A 25,341-nucleotide genomic window follows, 5' to 3' on the forward strand; every position below is an offset into this window, starting at 1 on the left:
GTAAGTCTTGGATAAGTGCAGCAATCACTAAATACTTATAATACTAGACATACGTATTAAAATTTACATTGAAATGTTTGTATTGTGGTTTGTATTTTTAAATTCTAATCTTTTGTATTTGATTATTATTTAGAATTTGGAATATTCATTATACTGGCTTTGTTCATTTCTGTAGTTTTTATAAACAGTTGCCACGTTTGTCACTGTAAATGGGTCATTAGTGGTAAATTTTTAATTATCTCCGTATGTAGTAGAAGTGCGTAGCACAGAAAGTTAAATTAGTTGTGTGTAGGAAACATTTATAAACAATTAAAAAGTTCGTGTTAATTAGCAAAAACAATGATCTATTGTGTTTGATGGTCCCACATTTTTAAGGTAAGTTAGTTTTAATAGGTACTATTATTTTTGTTAAATTAACTATTATATTTAAAGACAATTAAATAGATATATGTAATATAAAATTAGTTTGTTTATTTATGTTAATTAATATTATGATAATGTATCAAGAAGGTGTAGATCTGTTTATGGTACTGATCGGACACAATCATGGTACAAAGGGACACAATATAGATCTGTAATGTTGCAGTGATTAACACCCCTCGCAAACATTCTACATACTATACGTGGTACTGATCAGATTATTTTATGCTGATCGGTACTGACACAGACTTTCTGATCAATCTGCTGATCGAGTCGAGGATGCACTATTGCTTCAATGCATCTTGGTATCCATATACAAAATACTGCAAAATTTTAATATTACATTTTATGTTGTGTATTAATCTATTTGTTATATAATAAGTTAGAAACTTGTAGACCGAATGTATCATTTTTAGCATTATTTTATAATAGGCAATAGGCAATACAGTTTTAACTTTCTTTAACCTTATAGCACAGTTCAAAGAACATGCATATGCATTTTACAGAGTTTAATACTTTTCATATGGAAAGTTATCAGACATTCATTAATATTTTAAAAAGGTTAAACTACCTACTATTATTGAATGACTAATTCTGAATATTAGAATATTGTTTACCATTAATTTATTTATAACATTTAGATATAATATGCCAATTATGACTCACTGGTCAGTATTAAAAAATGGTACTTTTTATCAATGTATTAAAGAGAATTTAAAGAAATGTTAGTTTACGATGATCAATTAGTTCAAAGATCAAACATTACTCACTTGCATAGATAGGTCTAAATAAAGATAGAAAACATAATAAATTTCTGTTCATTTAGATATTATCATTCATTATATTAAGAAATAATTAAGATAATTTTAATTTCTTTCTGATTAAAATATACCTACTTTATCAAAATACAATCGCATTTAGGAGTATCTAATTTGGAAAAAAAACTTAAAATATTCAGTATTTTTTTTCATATTAGATAATGTAATTGCAGATTACCCACGAAATATAGTATTATGTATTTTTGAAGTAGACTGCTTTGTGTGGGCTTCAAGAACAATGGGTTGCTGCAGTCCTAGTTGTGCGAAATGGACCACACTATCAGTTTCACTGGTTTGTTTGATTATTGGTCTAGTCTTAGCTGTTTGGTGGCAATCTTTGTTTCAAAAAATTGTATATGAAGTAAGTAATTTTTTAATTCATTAATTAATTCATTATTAATATACAGGGTGCTACAAATTCGAGGTACGAGCATTGGTATCTCGGAAACCGTAATAGATACGAAGATGGTTAAATTGGGGCAAAGTTGCGCCTTGGGCTGTTCACCAAGATGCCATCAAAAAAGTTTTAAAAATTTCAAGGATTGCTGAGTTTTTTGGAAAAAACGGATTTTTTTGAAAACTAATTTTATTTTTTCCTGTCGTTACTTTTTAGAAAATCAAAAAACTAATTGCACATTCTCATAGCCACTTTATTAGGACTATCTGATAGTATTTTTAGATTTTCAAATTAGCTGATAATTTGTGAGATACAGAGGCCAACTTAATTTTTTTAAATACGGACCTGCATTTTTTATTTCAGATTTTGACAGAACTCAGTCTCCTGAGTACAATGATATGCCACACTTTATACTTTTTTTATTTTGGGTACCGGGAACAGCAACAAAACTATTTAATTATTATTTAAAAAAATTTCAAGTCCGACTCTGTTTTTTAAATTGTTTAATCTGATTATATTCATCGCAACAATATTGATCAGTGCTAATTAAAATTGAATAAGGAAAATTGAGCCAATTGAAAGCAAATAAATAATATCCAGATCAGCAATTTAAAGATATTATTTTTAATTTTTGTTATTGCGAATTTGAAATTCTCAGTGTACGATCTCATAATTTGCATAACATTTATCGTAGTTATTATGAATAAATTAACTTCTACAAATTAGTTTCTAAAGTTTTACACAGTCTACATGTTCTTATACTTTCGAATGCATTTTGTACTCTTTATTGCAACTGCCGAGATGTGTTGATTTCACTTTTTTGTAAAATTTGGACCTGTCGAATTACTTGACGTCATCAGACGGTCCAGGAACCTCGCTTGCCATGATACTGCTCTACCATTTCCAATCCATCTTCCGGGGAAATGATTTGATTTTTTATATTACATGTTATTTATATTATTTTTTATTATTATATTGCATTTGATTTTCCCTATTCAACCCACGTCACTGTTAAGTTTGAAAGCTTATCAATATTGTAACGATGAATATATTAAATAAATTGTGTCCAAATTTCCAAAACAAAAAAAAATATTAAGTGTGGCATATCATTGTACTGAGGAAAGCGAGTTTTCAAAATCTAAAGTAAAAAATGCAGGTCCGTATTTAAAAAAATTAAGTTAGCCTCTGTATCTCACAAATTATCAGCTGATTTGAAAATCTAAAATTACTATCAGATAGCCCCAATAAAGTGGCTAAGAGAATGTGTAATTAGTTTTTTGATTTTCTAAATAGTAACGACAGGAAAAAATAAAATTGATTTTCAAAAATATCCGTGCTCGTACCTGGAATTTGTAGCACCCTGTGTACTAATTATATATAGGTATATAATAATTACCCAAAGCACCTGATTTAATATTTATATGAATAATATTTTATTCTAGGAACTTTCTGTGTCTAATGAAAAAACTACAGGATATCAGATGTGGAAAGAAACCCCTATTCCTATGTACTTGGAGTTTCATTTATTCAATTGGACTAATTCAGATAGGGTTGAAAAATATTCCGTAAAACCTACATTTGAAGAACTGGGGCCTTACACATTTTATGAGCATCATATTAGAGAGAATATTACTTTTAATGATAATGATACTATAACTTATATGACAAAGAGGACATGGCAATTTTTAGAGGATAAGAGCAATGGAAGTCTAGATGATCTTCTTACTGTATTAAACCCTATAGTTGTGGTAAGTATTCGTTCTAGCCTAGTATTACACGGTAGTGTTATACATAGTTATTTTTTTGTGAAAGATATGTACAGCGTATAGTATTACCATTCATTATCAAAATATTTTGACTGACATTATGTCATTCGTTTTTACACTTTAGTTTTGTATTACGAGTTTTTGGTTTAAGTGAATTGTGTTGTGATATTTTAAGCTTAAAAATTTTTACTAGAGATGAAACGGATATCCGGCAACTATCCGGTATCCGGCCTAAATTTATTATCCGGCCGGATACCGAATAGTAACTCAATATCCGGCCGGATACCGGATATTCAAAAAGTAACATAAATAACAAGGAATAATGTACTTACAGTTTAAACTGCTTTTATTTAAAGCTGAAAATAATAAAAATTTTAAAAAACATAAAAAATACACTGATTCTTAAAATTTACTATCTTGTTCTTTTTCTTTTATCAAAGGAAATTTTAGAAAGTTCAGAAGAAATCAAAATTAATAAGTGGCAAATTAGGGGGAATAAAAACTAAACTTTCAGCGTTTGTCAGTAATAGGCGAAACCAGCTTCGGAGAACAACCTCTTACTAAAAACACTGATGTAAGGAGCAGAAAGGTATATTTTCGCAAATTTCGTCAAATTCGGTTAGTAGTTTGCGTTATCCGACCACCAACTGTAAGGATCCCGGCTGTGATCAATTTCAAGTAGTAGTCGATCCTGCTTGCAATTGGGGTTTTCTCTTAATCGCCACATTGACTATTATTTTCACCTGCATTTCATTGAAACAATCACGATAGCCGGATATCCGGCTGCCGGATATTCGGCCATCTGGCCTCTCAGCTCACCGAATATCCGGTATTCGGTATCCGGCCAAAGAACTATCCGTTTCATCACTAATTTTTACTAGCAGACCTTAAGTTGAGGCCGCAGTGCAAGCAAGTTACCTGGAGGGTAGTGGGTATCGAGGCGCCAAGCGACCCTCTAAGCACAGAATATCTAGCTACGCAACAGAAGCCTCGTTACATGTATAAAATTGTAGGTATCAAAAGGAGACAGGCTTTAAAAGCCTGTCTCCAAATCAGATATTTTGATGCGGTAGTTTCGCTACTACATAATAGAGGGCGATAAATTTAAAAGAAAATAGTTTTCTACAAACGAAATTTAAAAGAATTTTGTGCAGTGTTGCCATTGTGTAATTCATATTGTAATACTTTCTGATAAATCCTACCTTCAAATTTGCTACATCATTTAAACATATTAAAATAGATCAGTGCTCTTTTTTCAAACGTTTAGTCAGGTTTAAGTACGTATTTAACTTACCATATTAGTTGGAGTTAAATCTTACGAGCTGAATTACAATCAGTTCCTGACGTTTGATTGTAATTGAATCCTGAATTTTGATTGTAATTCGGCGACAATATAATAAGTATTGTTCTACTATTATGATACCACTTCCTGACGTTCAATTGTGTTCATACTTTATACCGTATAAAGGCTGATTCATGGTACACCGTGACGGGCCGGGGCCGTGCGACGGTGAAGGCACGGCCAAACATTGTCAAATGGTATTTATACCTATGCATTCATGCTAAGCCGAGCACGGGCCGAGCTTCTACTACCGTGTTTACTTTACGGAACGTGCCCGGCTCGGGTACGGCCCGGTGTACCATGAATCAGCCTTAATCGGGGAAAAACGGCGTTAGCGATAGCTATGAAATAAATGAAGATCGCTGTCATTTTATATGGGAAATAGTATACTATAATATAGTACCATATTACGATACATGGCGTTCGATTGAGCTTAAACTTGGTATTCTACTTATCTTTAGTAACATTGTAATATTATGGTTCCATGGAGCATATAAAGTGGTACCTTCTATAGTACTACATTATGATACCACTTCCTGACGTTCGATTGGGCTCGTATTTGATATATACTTGCATATTTTTGATGACATTGCAATATTATGGTACCATGAAGCCATGAAGCATATCAAATGGTACCATACTATAATATAGCACCATATTAGATACATGGCGGTTGATATAGGGCTTAAACTTGGTATACTACGTATCTCCGGTGACATTGTAATTTTGTGGAACCATGGAGCATATAAAGTGGTACCTTCTATAGTACCATATTATGTTACCACTCTTTGATGTTCGATTGGGCCCATATTTGATATATACTTGCGTATTTTTGATGATATTGCAATATTATGGTACCATGAAGCATATCAAGTGGTACTATAATATAGTACCATACTACATACATGGCGTTCGATTGGGCTTAAACTTGGTATACTACGTATATTCGGTAACATTGTAATTGTAATATAATGGTACTATGATGCATGTAAAGTGGTACCTTCTATACATATAGTACCATATTATGATACCACTTCTTGACGTTCGATTGAGCTCATATATTTGATATATAATTTCGTATTTTTGATGACATATTGTAATATTATGATACCATGAACCATATCAAGTGGTACCATAATATAGTACCATATTACGTACATGGCCTTCGATTGGGCTTAAACTTGGTATACTACGTATCTTCGGTGACATTGTAATATGATGCATATAAAGTGGTACCTTCTTTGGTACCACTTTACACACACATTGCAGATTGGGCTCGTATTTGATATATACTTGCGTATGTTTGATAACATTGCAATATTATGGTACCGTGAAGCATATCAAGAGGTACCATAATGTAGTACCATATTACGATATCATTTCCTGGCGATCGATTGGGCTTAAACTTGGTATACTACGGATCTTCGGTAAATTTGCAATATTATGGTACCTTGAAGCATATCGAGTGGAGTTCAATATTATGATATCATTTCCTGGATTTCGATTGGGCCCTAATTTGGTATACTTACGTTTCTTTATAAAGATTTGTTGTGTGTTACTGCATTTTAATAAATTATTTCCATTATTATTAAACTTATATTTCATTACTAACTTTCCAGCATTAATAAATATCACTATCAATCGCCCTGTATATTTTTAAAGGTAATTAAAGGTATTTTCTTAGTTAACAATATAAGGTTGTGTATATTAAAAATGTATTTTTTGAGTATATGTTTTGTAATAATATACTTAAAACTACTTTAAAAGCCAAACGAACAATTAACATAAGTGTGTCTGACAAGAAAAGAAGAATAGAAAGAAGCTATTATACACCAGAAAAAGAATGGGATGCCAATTAAAGGTCTTTTTGAATCTGGCAACTGTGCATATTTAAGCGAGCTTCAAGGCCGTCGACGTGCCGTCGATCTATCGTCGATCTAAAACCGAAAGTTCAAAATTTCCAATTATATTCTGATTATGATATTGTCGCGCCATCTAGTATTTTATTTGTGCAATTTTAGCTCTTTCATTACGAGTATTTTTCTGTTGCGTAGCTAGATATTCTGTGCTCTAAGTAACCCGCGAGGTATGTTTCCGTAACATGCGATTTTAACCAAACCAGCCGCAGTGCAATCCCCCACCAACTTAAGCCACAAAGCAACTCGCCAAGCTAGCCACTTGAGGATCAGTCGTGTTCGATATTTTCAGCCAGGCGTAAAGTAGTTTTGGTCTAAAAATGAAAGAAAAATTGTAATGCACAAGCATTGTTCTGCAGAAATTGCTTCTCTGAAGTTTGTAGACGTCCTTTCTAATTTGTCTTGAACTTTATTAAGTAGAAAATCAACGATTTTACACTCATACGTGCATATTTAAAAAATTTCAAGGTAATTTCGCATTTTCTTGTAAACTTGCAAAAATTCTCCATCACTCTATGCAAGTTATACTCATGCACCCACATCTTTTTATTTTCCATATTTACAAAGTTCACATAAGAATTGTCACAGAGCAGTAGCCTTCTGGCAAATTTTGAAAGGGGCATGATACTAAAGACACTCATGGGAGCTACAATTTGCAACTGAACTTGATTAGATTGGTTCTTGTTTTAATAATTTTCCGTCCACTACTGCGTACAAGGTACCTTCTACCCATTAACCTTCACCACCCGACAAGCTTCCCTCCACCCGTCTATAGTGCGGGCTTGGCTTTATAGTCGAAAATTATTTTTTTTAGAACCGCTTTTAGTACGTGTACAAGGTCCCAAAGCAGCTTAACAGCCGTTGCAAAAACTCATTGCAATCTTATTAGAATATTTTGAACGGGAAAGTGGCAGTAATTGCCTTTTAATTCCCTTAAGTGCTGTTAAGGAAGTGAGTTTTGATGATACTATTTATAATTAATTCATATTTGTGTTCTAAAATATTTTATCAAAAGAAAATATTATGTAAAAGTCGGTAACGCTGTGCCGGTCAAGCTTTATCACGTGACTAAAAGTATATTTGGGTATGGTCTATAATTTATACACATTGTCCTTGTATAGGTATTATCAAGGGTATTATATAAACAAGGATATTATTCATTTGATTTTCATTATGTCTCCATCAATGTCTTAAATGGTATAATCCAGACCACAGGTCTATGGTGACCAAATCTGTAGAATCTCTCTGTATAGAGCATACAAGTTGTATACGTTAATTGCTGTCCTCCTTTCACGCAGTTGAGCAGCTCTGAACTGGTCAAGAACGCGATACTCTCACTCCATTCAATTGAGTCATAAAGTTCCAGAACTGTTCCGCGCTATATGGAGGCACCAGGCTATCGCGCACCGCTCCTTTCAGAACCCTTCTCGAGTAGCCCCAGGGCGTAAAGCCCGGAACTCGAAGTTCGCGAATGGAGGACAGCAAATGTCGGTAAGCGACACTCTTGGGTGGGTTTTTAATTTAGGAGTGAATCACTATAGCCAACTTGTAAGTCGGAGATATAACTCTTTCTTTGTTCAGCACATCTTATTGATGTGAACGCATTGACCTTACTCACGAAACACGACGTTCACACGAAATTTCGCACCCAAACCATGCCGATCGTATGTGTATCGTGACTAGTATACTTCTATATTTAGTATTTAGATTATGCCACTAATTATGAAATATAAAAATTTCTGAAGGATGTATACTTCAGACAAAATAATCTATAATTACTATGACAATGCAACTGAAGTGGTAATATTTGCGGATAGTATTTTTTTATATTGATCACCAATAAATAGTAATATTCTAATTTTTAATATTATAACTATTATCATTAAGTGGGTGTAGATAAGAGATTACTTGATGCAATAAAATGCATAAAAATGCGATCCTCTCTGAACTTATAGTACCTACATTATATTGTATAAAAACAATCAAACGAAAGATTAGAAGATAAATCTGAAAAAAATAATTCGCGCTTCTTTATAAGGTAGGGGATTAAAAAATCTATTACATAATAATAATATGTAAAATAGGGTGCACCAAAAAAAAATATATTTTTTTCTTTTTAGTTACCGTGAAAATATCGTTCAGGATAATGAAAAAAAAAAATCTGGAAAAGTTTGAGCTTTAAACTTTGAATATTAATATTATGAGGTGTCATCATCGTGATTTTCTATTTCCCATTTAAATTGTGGAAACATATTCTTTTTTTTATTGCGTTCTAACAAATCAGCGTTTTGTAAAAGTCAATACATATTCTTGAAATTGAACGATCTTCAAAAAAGGTCTGATATAAATTTTCATTTAATCTACTCGTTTGAAAGTTATTGAAGGTTAAAGTTCGACTTCAAATTGTATAATATGATAATTTCCGCAATTTTTTATATTTTATTACGAAATATTGGCTCATAAACATAAAATAACATATTTTATCAATAAATACTGGCTCAAATACATAAAACATCATATTTGAGCCATTTTGTGAGAAAATATAAAAAATTGTGGAAGGTCATCGTCATATTAGATCATATATGATTTGAAGTTCAACTTGAACCTTCAATAATTTTCAAACGAGTCGATTAAATGAAAATTCACATTTTGAAGACCGTTCAATTTCCTATAAGAATATGTATAGATTTTTACAAAACGCAAATTTGTTAGAATGCAATAAAATTCAAAAAAATAAAAAAATTGTTTCCCCATATTATTTAAATGGGAAATAGAACATAACGATGAGGCACCTCTTAATATTAATATTGCCAAACCAGATTTTTTTTTCATCATCCAGAACGATATTTTCACGGTAATTAAAAAGAAAAAATATGTATTTTATTTTGTGCATCCTAATGTAAAATTTACATTTTTTATACTGTTAATATCATTCTAGGTAGTGGCCAACAGAATAAAAGAGGAACATTATTTAGTGAAGAGGGCTGTGAATTTCTTTTTCGAAGAAAAAGGCGAAAATATTGTGGTGAAGAAAACAGTTCGTGACTTATTGTTTGAGGGATACAACGACCCTCTTATTAATATCGCGCTAAAACTTAATATATCTGGATTAAAGTTGCCTTTCAAAAAGTTTGGATGGTTTGTGGATGTAAGTAAAATATACTTCCCCATATCTTTAACAGGGTTTTTACTAAAGCTAAAATATTTACCAAACCTGAAATTAATACATTAGTTTTCTCATATAACTAAAATTACTTATTGAAACGTAATGTATGAAAACTACATTTATTTATACCGGGTTTTTTCAAAAGTAGCTCACCAAAAAAAGAGATGTGACCTAAATCAGGATTGATTGACGTAGTCAATCATGGGCATAAATGTATCACAATTTGACTCGAAATATCGTCATGGTAACAAATTGTTCGTAAAAAATTCTGTTTCCAAATATAGTAATTCCCTTGTTCCATTTCAAAAAAAATCAGTTATGATTAAAAATACAATTTAAGCATCTTTGAACCAGTCAGGAAAAGACATTAGAGGATCAAACCTATTTTTCCAAAGCACTTTGATCAAAAATTAATGGTTCAACAATGCCATGGCAGTCTAGATTGAAATTTAAGGTGCTATTTTTTTTTTAATTGAAAAAGTCAAAAGTTGAAATATGTATAGCATTCTATTCAGAATGTAATTTTCTATCATGTAAAGTAAAAAAAATACCAAGAAAATATTTTACATATCATATACACTTAAAAATCAAAAGTTGTAATAAATTCGTTAATCAATCCCGATTTACGTCACACACAAATTTGGTTTTTTTATCTGAAAAAATAAAAAATTTATAGAAATGGGCCACTTTTGAAAAACACCTGGGGGAGGAAATTATCATCTATTTCAAAATCACCCTGTTTACGCTATTCAATACAGCATATTTCAGTATATAGTCTCTCCAAGGAGAAGATCCTTGACAGTGATAGATGTGTCTGTCATTTTTTTTTTCAAAGTAGTTTATTTTATTTTACAAAGAAATAAGTTGGTACAACTGGAACGCATGGCAGGAAATTAATATATTTAAAATTTGACTGACAAGTGATTACTTCAAAATATTGTGAAAAAAAACTTTATAAAACTGAAAAAATGTAATCGAGTTATTTTATTTAATAAAAAGCGGTATGTGTTAATACAAAACAAACAAGAACAAGACACCACATACCAAAAAAATATAAAAAAGAACTATTTCTTACTTTCAAGCTTTATGAAACTTCCCGCATTTACGATTATATTTATCAATATAATATAACTTATGTACAAATACAAATTTGTAATATTCTACAGGAATAAATAAAACAACATAAATAAAACAAACTTATTTTATTAACAATAACACTTACCAAATTTTACACCTTAAAGGTTGATTAATTAACTTTAATCTTAATTTTCTTAAACCAGTAGGTACCTTTTGATATTATTTTTCTGCAGTACTAAAATCCATTATTTACCTATCGTGTGATGTCGATATTTTACAGCTACTCCAGTTTTTAATATGTGTTTAGTACGGTCCTTCTACCATATTCGAGATGCACTTATCTACGACGAGATGGTATACGAACTTGATTGATGGTAACTTTATTGGTGTATAAGACTTTTTGCCTGGGCAGCGAGTATTAACCATAAACTGTGCTCTGGGTCTACAGTTAATTTTCACTCGATTTTTCATCCACTTGACTTCAAAAGACACAAAACACACGTAATAACACGAATCAAAACGCATCATCTTCCAAAACGCAGGGTATTTGACAAAAGTTGACACAAAATTATAACCTACAATTTAGCAAGACTTTGACAAGCGTCAAAAATCTAAAGGCGAGTTCATACGCATCGGCATCCGTTTGTCGTTCATCGTTCCGTCAAACCTTTCGCCAAACCAATAAAATTGAAATACGATCTGTCATTTTTGAAATAAACCAATAAAACTGGTTAAAAACAACAAGAGACGACGCATGACGGATTTATATTTAAACCCATCCATAGTTAACTTAAAAATTATTAGAAACTTTTTTTAGTAAAATAAATAGATTGGTATGGGACGTCATCTGCTTTTCTTCTGTCATCGTCTGTCGAAATCTTACCTGAGAAAAAAAAAACAGAGTTATAGTTGAAAGGATGCTGTTTTAAAATACACCTAATTAAAAATATAATTATTAGCGATTTTTTAATTTTAAATGTTGCCCTATAACAGGGTGTTCAGATATATTTTAGCCATTAGTTTTTGCCGTTTTTAATATTGGTTTTAAAAGAGTTTTGTCCTTTCTAGTTTTGGAAATAAAAACAAAAATCTGTCTCAACTATGTCAAATTTTGACATAAGTTTCATTTCTTAAATAGAATGAGTAGAGATGGCTTTTTTCGATTACAAAAATATATGATGTGTTGATAATTTCTCTATCGGGTTTAAAACTAAACCGGTTTGAAACAAAATATTATCCGAAATATTGACATTTCCGCGTGAATCACTCTGTATACAGGGTGTCCCAGGCTGAGTGTGCATTAGAAGTTTCTAGAGAACTATAATATCTAGATCGGAGATTTTTTGCACATTACTGTTTCACAACGAGATCTATCGATTAAAAATATTTTCATTATGGCGGCTCGTTCGGAAGTACCGGAAGTTGACAGCAACTTTCTTATTTTAAATGGGTACCCCCATTTCTTACTACATACTTAAATTCTCTGTAAAATTTTATGAATTTTGATATCAACCACTCGATACCTAACATTAACCGTTTTTGAGAAAAAAAAATATTTAAAATTTTTGAATGAAAAAAAGTACTTGTCAAAAAAATCTGTATAACTTAAACGACAAATTTAGTGATTACCACGGTCACTGTGGCATAAAGCGAAGACATGTGGCTATCTATTTCAAAAATTAAATTGTTTGAATGTCATATAATATTGACTGTAGCTGTCATGGAATTGAGCGATTAAAAAATTATCATAAATCATTTTTATCAAATGGAAACCCATTTTTTTATTTCAGTAGTGAAAAGGTTTTTTAATTCGTTACTTTTTGATTATACATGTTCCTATACCTAAAATAAATCGTTTTTAAGTTATTTAAGATTTAGTTTTAAAGGGTATATTTTTTTTGTTTTTTAACCAGTAGCTTATGACCTTAAACGTCACACGATGTAAAACTATATCTGGCCATGTCATATTGCCATTAGCTATAACTAAAATACGAGATATATTTTTATCAATACACTTTATAAAGTTTTACCAGCAGTATTTATAATATACAAAATTCAAATAATTAGTTTTTTAACAGAAGGATATAAATTGTCTGATGCTTTGACACTTAATGTCAACGGAAACTAGATAAAATCAAGAATAAATTACGCTTTAAAACTAAATCTTAAATAACTTAAAAACGATTTATTTTAGGTATAGGAACATGTATAATCAAAAAGTAACGAATTAAAAAACCTTTTCACTAGTGAAATAAAAAAAATGGGTTTCCATTTGAAAAAAATGATTTATGATAATTTTTTAATCGCTCAATTCCATGACAGCTACAGTCAATATTATACGACATTCGAACAATTTAATTTTTAAAATAGATAGCTACATGTCTTCTCTTTATATCACAGTAGCTGTGATAATCACTAAATTTGTCGTTTAGGCTATACGGTTTTTTTTGACAGGCAGTTTTTTTGCTCCAAAAATCTTAAATATTTTTTTCCTCAAAAACGGTTAATGTTAGGTATAAAGTGTTTTATATCAAAATTCATAAAATTTTAAAGAAAATTTAAGTATGTAATAAAAAATGGGGGTACCCATTTAAAATAAGAAAGTTGCTGTCAACATCCGGTATTTCCGGAAGTGCTCCGCTTTTAATCGATAGATCTCGTTGTGAAACAGTAATGTGTAAAAAATCTCCGATCTAGATATTGTAGTTCTCTAGAAACTTCTAATGCACGCTGAGCCTGGAACACCCTGTATATTTAAAACCACTATAAAAATACCAACAAACCGTATATTTTTGAAATCGGAAAAATTCTCACGTTAATATTGGATAGTTATAAATTAATTTAAACTTTTTTAAAGCACCCTGTACGTTGTTAATTTCTGATTTAAATTTAATTTTAAAGAGAAACAATAGCGTAACCTATGATGGCGTGTTCAACATGTACAGCGGAGGAGATGATATTTCTAAACTAGGGTTGATAACGCAGTGGAACTACGAACATCAAACTTCTTATTACAAAGACACCTGCGGTGTAGTTAGCGGTACTTCAGGGGAGTTGTGGTATCCTCCACTGTCAGATGATGAAATTGCTATATTTGCTTCGGATTTGTGCAGGTAAATTGACAAACTATTACTCGATTTTCGTCATCATTGTACCTACGTCATACCATCATAGTAGAAGGAAAATAGTAGTTCCGCTCTCGCAACTTCGGCAGCATATTCTGCAGATAAAAATAATTAAAAAAGTTCGTATAAATGTATGTCCTAAAATGCTTAGTTTCGGAGATACAGGGTGTAGAAGCTTCATTTTTATTTCGATTTTTTCAAAATAATTCCTGAACTAATACCGATATTTGGATGAAAATTGGTGTCTGGTGTGTTTTTTGACTTGATAAATTTGATTTTGATGTCAATATGACTCTCACTTGTAGAGGGCGTCACATACATATTTTTTCACTGATTTGAAGAGTAATAACTTTCGTCCGTACCTGTATAAAACTAGTGAGTAAAATGATTAAAATATACATTTACGACGTTTTTATGTAAAAAAGGTCTATTGGTAAAAATCGCTACGAGTAATGGTTTTCGAGATATTTGGAATCAAATTAATCAATACCTGTATAATGTAATTTTTCACTTAGTAGTTTTATACAGGTAGGGACGAAAAGTTATTTCTCTTCAAAATTATTTTGAAAAAAAAACGAAATAAAAATGTAATTTCTACACCATGTATCTCCGAAACGAAACATTTTAGGATCTAAATTTATAAGAACTTTTTTACTTATTTTTATCTGCAGAATATGCTGCCGAAGTTTCGCGAATACAATTCGGACCACTCTGTATATTTAGCAACAACCACCGTACTTGAAAAATTTACATTCGTTTCGTAATGTTATATTAAAAACTGTAATACAAAAAATAGAAATTATGTATACCTAGATTTATTTAAGGAAATTTAATGAAAGGAAGTAGAGTGGAATTAAGGAGGGAATGTCAAATACTAGTTTTAAATATTCACACATTAATGATGTTCACTTTTATTTGACAAATTGATGTTTTATTGAGTTTGTTGCGCTTTTCCGTGTTTATTTTATATTTATTGTTTAGTTTATAATTATGTTATGCAAAGTCGAATCGCAAAAACATTGAAAACATTGCTCATCAGATTTAAGTTTCACTCTGCAATCTTTTTATTACAGCAATGTTAAGTTGCACAGAAATGGAACTGACTATTTATATGGTATAACAGGCAATCAATATGTAGGACAAGCTGATGTGTTCGATAATGGAACATATTACAAGGAGTCGAAATGCTTTGCCTCTGGTCAGCCAACTGGAGTAAGAGGCGTGTCTTCTTGCAAGTAAGTTTGCAACTAGTATTACAGAGTTTCTGGAGTCTAAGTTATGAACATTTTCTACCGACACTACACAATGAACATATAAGTTCATATCAAATAAACTTTTAGTCACATGATTGAGTCAAATAAACTTTTAGTCACCTAATCAAAATATTTTAGGAAACAAAAATAAATTAATTATAAATATATAAACAGTTACTATTTACATGAACAAAACTCGCCCCCTTAACAGCACTTAAGGGACATAAAGGCCCATTACTACCGCTTTCCCGTTCAAAATATTCTAATAAAGTTCCGATGAGTTTTTTACGGCTATGTTGTACACTTCGCACTAAAAGAGATTCTAAAAAGAACAATGTTCGACTGCAAGGTCTGCTATAGTCTGTCCAACGACAAGATCCTTGACAGTGGTAGATGTGTCTGTCATTTTAATTTCAAAGTAGTTTATTTTATTTTACAAAGAAATAAAAGTTGGTACAACTGGAATGCATAGCAGGAAATTAATATATTTAAAATTTGACTGATAAGTGATTTCTTCAAAATATTGTGAAAAAAAACTGTATAAAACTGAAAAAATGTAATTGAGTTATTTTATTTAAAAAAAAACAGTTATGTGTTAATACAAGACAAACAAGAACAAAACCCCACATACCAAAAAAAAAATAAAAAAGAACTGTTTCTTACTTTCAAGCTTCAAGAAACTTCCCGCATTTATTATTATATTTATCAATATAACTTATGTACAAATACAAATGTGTAATATTCCACAGGAATAAATAAAACAACATAAATAAAACAAACTATTTTATTAATAATAACACTTACCAAATTTTATACCTTAAAAGGATTATTAATTAACTTTAATCTTATTTTTTTTAAACCAGTACCTTTTGACATTATTTTTCTGCTGTACTAAAATCCATTATTTTCCTATCGTGTGATGTCGATATTTTACAGCTACTCCAGTAGTATAAGTATGTTTAGTACGATCCTTTTAGCATATACGAGATGCACTTTTATCTACGACGCCGACGAGATGGTATACAAACTTTATTGATGGTAACTTTATTGGGGTATAAGACTTTAATTTATTAATTTTTTTTATTAATACAAAATTAAAGTGTCAAAACGAATGACATGTCAGGAAATAAATAATTAAATGTGACAATTTGACATTTTTTAGAGCAGAGCTCCCACCTGAATCCCCAGCGTGGAATATTCCAGTTAGTCAGACCGGCGCCGAATATGTCCATGGTGGGTGGTAACAATGAATTTAAAAATCGCATCCTCGATTACGTAACTAAAAGTTTAATTGGTATTGAAATAGGTATTATTGTTGCAGTTTTCACAATAAGTGAATCATTTTTATAGATTTGGAGCTCCTGCTTATATGTCGTTCCCTCATTTCTATCTCTCCGACTCTGTGTATAGAAATCAGGTAGAAGGTATGAATCCAGACCCTTCTAAACATGCTACTAAAATATCTTTGGAGCCAAATACGGGTCTGCCCTTAAGAGTATACGCCGCTTTCCAGTTAAATTTATTGATGGAAAGGACGGAAGGAATTAAGTAAGTAAATAGTAGAACTTAAGTTCTTCTTATATAACTTTTCCCAATGCGGTTAAACTCCATCAAATCAGCCAAATAAGTCACTTAAGTTTTGTTTATAAAACCACATGTATACAGTGTGTCAAATAAATAGTGTATCTAACTTTAGTGGCCGATTCTACAGATAAAAATAAAACAAAAGTTCCTAAGAACACGTGCCCTAAAATACTTCCCGAGGAAGTTACAGGCCTCGAAAGGGTAAATAATAATAATGTATTTTTGTTTGTTTTTAAGAACATTGGTAAACCGTTTTTACTGAAATTTGTTATTCTTAGGGTAGGAACATAGTGGAGGCAGGTTTCTGCTTTCCGGCAACCAGCGCCGTCTCTGGGGACCTATTCTTGACCACTCGCATCTTCATATATCGCTCACATCTCGCATCTCCGTGATGCGTATCTCGCATCTACACGTGATGCGTAACTTTGCGTATATGCATCACGTGTATTGTTATATGGCTTTTTCGGAGATGCGAGCAGGGTTCGGAAGTAGTTAATTAAGAGGAAATTGACCTGATTAACTAACCTAACCTAACCTAACCATATTAAAACGCCGCGCCGGAGCCGCACATAGGGGTATTTGGTCTATAAACCTGGCCAAAAGTGATATTTTTTTATTTTCATTTTTTATCTTAACTGAATACAAATCTATAAATACTAAATGTAAGCACGTTTATTAGCTTTTTTAAGTCGTAAGTTGACTATCAAATAAATAATATATTTCAATTATAAGTATGAATTTCAATTAGGTATAAGTATGAATCTTGAGTGTATTCTGAATATTTCTAAGATTATAAAATAGTGGAATTGTTTGTAGTGCTTTTTTGCAAATTGTTTATAATAACTGTCATGATGGATACAGAGCCAGCTGGCAAGTCCTGTTTTATGCCATATTTTTACTTTGAAACGTTTCCTTCTATTCTATTTCTGTATAATGTTTTATATTTAAAAAATCAGAGGCATTTTTATAAAGTGTAAGACTATTCGGCAATATTCCGCATGGAAATTAGTATCCGTTCAATACTTAAAGTCTCCAGCTTTGGAATATGTACAAAAATCTTGCCAATATTTGCCACTGCCAAAAAAAAACATTGATTTAAATAGATTCTTAAAGGAAATAGTCTTTACCCTATAACACCCATCCTCGCTCAAATATCGTCTATAATATACAAATTACTTTCTTGTTCTAGCATCCTCATCCAATTGCTTGGTTTTGCACAGAATGGCCCTATTTGATCGGTGGAAAGGGTTTCAGAGTAGAGGAAAAAATATTGTGTAGGAAAAACAAAATGGGGTTCCATATTAGCACCCTCTTCTCTAATAATTAATATTACTAGCAAAAAAGCAGAAAAATCATAAAACATAATTTTGGCCACTTTTAGTTCTTAATACCCTCTGTGCGCCGTCGGCGCGTGCCAAAGCAGAAATAAATACATTTTCGTTCCGGTAAAAGCGAGAACGCCTATGAACGCTGGTTGACGGCGCCTACCTGCTTTCACTGTGAACTAGCCGATTTGATAACACGCTTTAATTTTTCAAGATTATAAGCGCGAGGCGGCGCTCCGCTACTATATACCCATACACAGGGTGTCCCAGAAATACGTGCAAGTATTTAACTTAACTGGTAGTATAGTTCAACCCCAGAAACACGCCTATGAGGTTTTTTTCTAAATAATTTTTTTTTGAAAATTCGGAATTTTTTGAAAATTTTTTTGGAATTTTTTTTAGTTTTTATTAAAAAAAAAATAATTTCTTTATAATATGGCAATATAGGTAGTAGATTAAATTTACAAGAAAGAAAATCCAGAAAAGATCCAGTGGTTCTCAAACAAATCTCGGAAGTATTGGAAAGAATGTGTAAGGACCAAGAACTATTGACTACAATAAAACGACGGAAAGTAGCATATTTTGGTCATATTTTTCGAAATAACAAATATAGTTTCCTACAGCTGATCGTTGAGGGAAAGATTGAAGGACGACGAGGCATCGGGCGTAAACGGTTTTCCTGGTTGCGGAATTTGCGCCAGTGGTTTAATATAGGAGAGGCCAGTGCAATTATCCGTTTGGCTCAAGAGAGGGAGGAATTCCAATTGATGGTCGCCAACCTCCGATGAGGAGAAGGCACATGAAGAAGAAGGTTTTCAAAATTTTAGCAAAAAAACTTTTTTTTTTGGAAATTTTCAAATTTAAAATAACTCCGTTATTTTGGACTTATTTGAAACACGATAAAGAGAAAATATGTTTCTTTTATCGAGATCTACCACCCTTTAAAATACTTGCACTTATTTCTGGGATATCCTGTTTATAACAATACACGTAATGCTTATACGCAAAGTTGCGACCGATGTCAAGAATAGGTACCCAGATTGACGCCGACTACCAGTAGGCAGTAAACAGAACCTCGCAATTAGTGGAATAAATTAGTGGTTTCAATTAGCGTAGAAGTTTGTTCCTCTAATTTCAATGTAAGCATTGAGAACGTCAAAATTAGTGGTAGGAATTTTCAGTTAGTGGAAAAAGTTAACAAACTTTCAGCGCATGTTCGAAAGTACACATTTCTGTACTTTGGCGCTCAAATTTTTCGTCTTTTGGTGCACTCCTGGAAAGTGAATGTTTTTTAGTTTATATTTTGTTGATTCCGGGGCTATTACTTGCGTTCTATAAAAGTTTATAAATAAATTTATAGTTTCTTTTTTGCGACGTCCGGATTTTGTCCGGATATATACCTTTTAAAAAATGCCGATTCTTTATTCTATGGATTTAGTTTATTTTTCTTTGCGTTGCTTTCTGTGTTTAAGATTTATGTGACAATACACAATAGTTATAAATACGAGTACAATGTAAATTGCTGTCATGGCAGTTGTAGCATGACATGTCAAAATATATTTATTTGTTATTGGGTATGCTGAAGACATTCCACAAAAACGTTGTTTTTAAACTCAATAACTGAAACGCTTTCCATTTGTTGCGAAAACTTTTTAGCACTACTTGTATATCAAAATAACAAGGTCAAACCATAAAAACTATATGAAAAAATTCCTTAAATTTTATGTATCTGTTTTATTTTTTTTAATGTTGCAGTATTCTTTCCAACATAAAAACAACCATGATGCCTTGTTTCTGGTTCGCGCAGAAAGCTGAGCTGTCAAAAGACTTATCTTCAGTAGGGAAAATGTTACTAATCGGAAAAAAGCTAGGGACGTATACAGGGTATGGTTTTCTAGTCGTTGGAGTCATCCTTTTTGGGGGCTTTGTGATATTGTTTAAAAAAAGGTGGCATAAGGAAGGTGAAAGATTACTAAAATAACTACCTGAGATTTTTTTTTGTTATTTTTGTTAGGTTAAGTTTTATTGTATTATGAATGGTTTATATAGGACGTTTTTTACATTGTTGATATAAATTTTAATTGTAGATATTACTACCATTTTTTGAAGACTGGTTTATTTTTAAATTTATATTTTATATACCTACAGTGAACGTCAAAAAGTTCACCAAATGGATTATTTTATGTTACAGCGATCAAAAAAAATTATGCTGAATCAATTTATTAGGCTTAACAACAAATGTCTCTATGGATACCTGGATATTTCGCTACTTGTAAGAATATGAATATTTCGCTAAACCAACTGTAAGAAAATCTACAAAATACAGTAGTTATTTTTTGTAAACACCGCTGTGTGAAACCAACGGAGACGAACTTGCCAACGGTATTTTACTTATAAAACAAATTTTCCAATCGGGCAAGAAAATACTTAACGTTTCAGGAGATATATCTCCATATCCAAACCAAACCAAACCTCCCATCGTGGCGTCGGGATCAAAAGAAACACAAAGAACAAAGAAAAACTATTTAAAATATCTAATTAGAACTATTCAAGAACACTTTAGTTTTTTCAACAGATACATCTATTAAAAACTGTTGACGTTCTAATACAACGGGGGGAAATATACCTCCTGAAACGTTAAGCATTTTTTGTCCGTTAGTCAAATTTGTTTTATTAGTAAAATACCGCTGACAAATTGGTATCCGCTGGATAAACGCAGCGGTATTTACAAAAAGTAACTATTTTATTTCGTATATTTTCTTACAGTGTAAGTGGCGAAATACCCAGAAGACTTTTTTGGGGAAAAGTGAAGTTAGATGACAATATAATGAGTGTCAGAGTTTTCAAAACTCGATTTTAGTTTTATGTACTAATTTTCAAAATTATACAAAAACTTTCAAAATAATTTTTTGAACATTTTCGAACTTGTATAGTCATCTATCTTTATTGTGTCGTAATGAATTAAAAAAAAACTAAAAAAAGTTAATTTCTAAAATAAGGACCTTGTTGCAAGTTTGCAGAAAAGAAATTAAACTAACATATACAAAATTATTTTACACTCTTTTTCAACATTCTTATTGTTGATGTTCTTTTCTAGAGGAACAAAACAATCTGAAATCTGTAGGCAATTTCACTGTATGATCGAAAAATAAAAACAGCGTCCAGTTGGATTGAATCCAATATAATTTTATATACATATAAAATGACAGCGATCTTAATTTGATAGTCATCGCTGACGCCTTTTTTCGATCATACGGTATTTTTCCTTATACTGTATATTAGGAATATTCCTTTTTTGTATTTACTTTGTTTTATGTAATTAGAGAAACTAGGAAACACAAGGGAAAATGTATGACATATCTAATGAAAATCTGAAAAAGGCCAAAAAATTGATATAATGTTGTAAGCCCTAATTTTATATTTTGATAATTATTATTGAAAAAACTGAAACTTTTTACAAAAATTATTTTTTATTTTGCCGCCATAATTAACGTAATTACTTATATTTAATTATAACTTAATATTCTATATTTTGTTAGTGATTTAAAATTTGATTAAAACTGTACACAGAATTAGTGCTTTTATGCACTCTTTCTTCTTTCCTAAATAATACAATAAATATATTTTATTAATTAAAAATTTATTTTGAGAACAAAATATATTTGTCTGTATTTAATCTAGTACTGTGATAGATTTTCTAATATTAACTTTTTGCCATTTAGACTAGGAAGGTGTGAAATATTCATTGGGTGCAATAAATCATTGTTATTCTTATATCGAAATAAAATATTTTTATCATTCGTCACTTTATTTCCTTAAAATACTATAGATTATTATAAAAAAAATAATTTTGAACTGAACCAATTTATAATAAAATATAAGAGATATTTTAACATAAACTATATCTTATTAAACTGAAGTTAACAAAGTGAGTTTTTCATTTAATTGAAGTTGGGTTTTAATGAGCTGTGATAAGCTGATTACCATTAATAAGTCCTTAACATTACTATTAAACATTTCTGAGAACTGTTCTGATGTCATGTGCGGTACAGAATTTACCAAATGCAATAAACTTCTCCCTACTTGGTTATTTGGGGCTTGGCGTTCTGCAAGGACATCTTCAACATAGGATAAGACCTAAAATGAACACAAATTACATAAAATTTACTTTAAAATACCCAATAAATTACTTACCTGGTCTAACAAAGTTCCCATTTTTGATCCTGCTTCAGCAACTTGAGCTAAATCTAACATAGGGTTTGTATTTTTAGCCCTTCCTGAACTACTGATAGTTTTCTGACATAACTGAAGCCCAAAAACTTCAGGGTCATAGCAGGAAATATCTACAGGGATAGAGGTAAACATGCAGCCCTGTTTCCCACTTGGCACACCAAAATTGACACAAACATAGGCTTTTAATCCCATTCGACTGCCCTAAAAATTTAATTTCTAGTTTATAAACAACTTGAGCTAGATATATTCTTATTTACTTGTAAACTTGTATCAACAGTAAGATGAACAGGATTAACACATTCCCTTGAATAATACTCGTGAATAACAGAGCTGTGATTAGTAACTTCATGTCCTGTAGCCCACCAACCAACAATAGTTTCATTGGAGTTTACTCTTCGGTTTAATTCATAAACGTCCATGGCATAGGATAGTTCTGCTTCAACCTGATCATCGTACTCCTTGTGGGGTACACAGAAACAATTAGTAACTTCTACGACACCTTTATCGCAAGTACCTAATTAAAAAATCAAAGCATATGTAGTGTATTATAGGTTAGGATTGCTTGAACATGAAATAACGATAGAAATACTCAAAAACTCAAGTTCTTACCAAGAAGGGTTCCAATAACTCTATGCGAATCAGCATTTCGTCGCTCGTAGGCATCGACAATTTGAAATAAAACGACGGGATGAACTTTAACTGATAAATTAAGAGCCATTTTGGCAGCGACCGAAAATCTAAATGACAAATGACAGACCTGACAGACTGCTTGTCAAATATGACACTTGTCATTTCTGGTAATTAAATGTGACCACTACAATTTGAAATAAGACCCTAATTTTTATTCAAAATCCGAAAATGTATTTGATTTTCTTTTGAATTATTTTTCTTTAAAACAAGATTTATTGAGCCGGAATTTTGTTATGGTTAATTTTACGTGATAAATCTGCATATTGTACGTGTTTTATACCGTCTGGAAGACTAATTTCATGTTGTAATTCGATAAAATTGAGCCTTCCTGTTGAACGTTAATGGCCAACAGCAAAATGGTTTGGCGGCGAGCGGGCCGATTCGGATATGCGTTGTTTTGGCATATCTGCAATGCAGGCGTGCCTCGTTTCTCTACTCAGTCAAAAGCGTGTGCGGGATTGATATTTCTGGGTAAATATTTCGGTCGTGAAACTAGGCGTGTTGTTAAAAAATTAATTTACAAATAGCACACCCCTCCCCGCCCATCTTTTTATTTTTGTTTACAAATGGATATCTCGTCTCCCCGATGAACTGTTTATGTTCTCACTATGGCAAATATAGAAGCAATTGAGGAATAATTCAAGTGTTAAATCGCGTGCTGGTTTTAATATTACGTGACCTTCTCGATTGAATTTCAATGACACGATCGCAAAGAGATGTAAAATGAAGAAGAATGGGTCTGTATAAGTTGAAATATATTGAGACTTGAGACAAATTAAAAGTAAACAAACACATATCAAGATGAGCAGTTCCGAGGATAGTACTTCCACGGAATATTCGACTGATTCGTCGGACGAAGATGGAATGGAAACAGCTTTAATATGCGGTACAAAACTCCAATTACCTCAGGGGCTATGTGACAAACAAGATATATTTGAAGAGTTTTTCACAGTGGACTTGTGGAATTCTTTCTCAGACGATGATAAAGAACACTTACAATCATTTTTACCCAACTTTCCCGAAAACGATGACTTAGAAAAAACGAAAACTTTGCAGAGGTTGTTTGATTTTAAGAACTTTAGGTTTTCAAGCCCTTTAATTAAGTTTTACGAGCAACTAAAAGCTGGATACTTTAGACCAGACATTGCTCAGATGCGAAAAGCTATCCATAAAGCTGAAAAGAAGGAAGGGAAATATAGGTTTAGGAGTTTTAGGGAACAGTTAAAAAATGAAGTTTTAGAATCTCAAGAAAAGCATCTGAGCCAAATAAGGTGTTTGCCTCCTGGTGTAGAAATTAAACAAGAAAAACGAAAGTTTGTTATGGACTATGTACCTCAAAGGACTAAAAAACGATATTTTCAAATTTTGGGTTCAATCAAATCTAAAACAGACGATACAGATCTTTCTTCAGATGAAAATTACCCAGAAGGCCCACCTGCAGCATTGTCACGTAAACAAAAAAGACACCTGAATAGTATAAGAAATCATTTGAATAATACAAAAGAAAGAATGTTTGGCTCGACTATGGTAGCTAAGTTAAATGGATTTTCTATCGATTTGGAAAAATATGTAGTGTCTCATTATAATCCTTTTTATATAAATGATGAATCCTATAAAACTATGTTGTATCAGCATAAGAAAAGGAAAATAGATAACTGTGATCCTCAAGAACTGAACCTGGAAGGTAGGATTTTAATACTTGTAAACTTTTATAAAATTATATAGTACAAGAAGTGACAGTCATCTAGGGCCTAAAAACAAGAATGTAATTCATACTGGGAGCTAATATTTTTTTATTTACTGGAGGTATATTGAAAATAAATTCATATTAATTTACTGTTATTTGATAATGATATATGGAAAGTATTTAAACAATATTAATTATGACTGAAGCTTGGAGCTTTTCAATATTTTATTCAAACTTTTTTAAGGACATTTAAACTTCAATCCCAGTACATTATTCTACATTTGAAGAATTTTTAAAATAGTACTTTTAATTTTTGATTTGAGAGTCAATATGTGACTTCCAGTTCAGGAATTATTTAATTTACAGGAAATTTCTAAATTTATTTTAGAAGAATTACATGATTTCCTTATCTTTTTTCTTATCTGTATTACATCTATTATACTGGGTGGGTCTCAAAAGTGGCTCATCCCTATAACTTAGTTATTTTTTTCAGATAAAAAAAACAGATTTGTTATGTTAAGAAATGACACAAATTAGGATTG

The 25,341-nt window shown here is 31.4% G+C and overlaps 3 protein-coding genes across 5 annotated transcripts in view; 2 read left to right on the forward strand and 1 right to left on the reverse strand.

The window, feature by feature from the left end:
• Nucleotides 1–77: 77 nt before the first annotated feature.
• LOC115875840 (protein croquemort-like) lies at nt 78–21,987 on the forward strand. 3 transcript variants are annotated; one of them, XM_030891369.1, is made up of 8 exons: nt 78–375; nt 1,412–1,599; nt 3,078–3,383; nt 9,598–9,807; nt 13,804–14,015; nt 15,101–15,262; nt 16,631–16,828; nt 19,945–21,987. In XM_030891369.1, the coding sequence occupies exons 2-8, from the start codon at nt 1,477–1,479 to the stop codon at nt 20,168–20,170; spliced, it is 1,437 nt and encodes a 478-aa protein (XP_030747229.1). In that variant the 5' UTR covers nt 78–375; nt 1,412–1,476; the 3' UTR covers nt 20,171–21,987. The 3 variants fall into 3 exon arrangements, with proteins under 3 accessions (XP_030747229.1, XP_030747227.1, XP_030747228.1); XM_030891367.1 differs by having other exon boundaries at nt 1,448–1,599; nt 19,945–20,227; XM_030891368.1 differs by having other exon boundaries at nt 1,451–1,599; nt 19,945–20,227.
• LOC115875841 (eukaryotic translation initiation factor 3 subunit F-1) lies at nt 21,731–23,180 on the reverse strand. Its single transcript, XM_030891370.1, has 4 exons — nt 23,032–23,180; nt 22,680–22,936; nt 22,384–22,623; nt 21,731–22,326 (listed from the first exon to the last, which is right to left on the reverse strand). The coding sequence occupies exons 1-4, from the start codon at nt 23,138–23,140 to the stop codon at nt 22,099–22,101; spliced, it is 834 nt and encodes a 277-aa protein (XP_030747230.1). The 5' UTR covers nt 23,141–23,180; the 3' UTR covers nt 21,731–22,098.
• Nucleotides 23,181–23,329: 149 nt separating this feature from the next.
• Nucleotides 23,330–25,341, forward strand: part of LOC115875842 (nuclear factor related to kappa-B-binding protein) — a 29,528-nt gene continuing 27,516 nt past the window's right edge. The window contains exon 1 of the mRNA XM_030891371.1: nt 23,330–24,796. Coding sequence (XP_030747231.1) covers nt 23,914–24,796 — 883 coding nt within the window. The 5' untranslated portion in view covers nt 23,330–23,913. The remainder of the gene's footprint in view (nt 24,797–25,341) is intronic.

Source organism: Sitophilus oryzae, unplaced genomic scaffold (assembly GCF_002938485.1).
Source record: "Sitophilus oryzae breed Bouriz unplaced genomic scaffold, Soryzae_2.0 scaffold_1396_pilon_pilon, whole genome shotgun sequence".
In the NCBI taxonomy this organism is placed as follows: Eukaryota; Metazoa; Arthropoda; class Insecta; order Coleoptera; family Curculionidae; genus Sitophilus; species Sitophilus oryzae.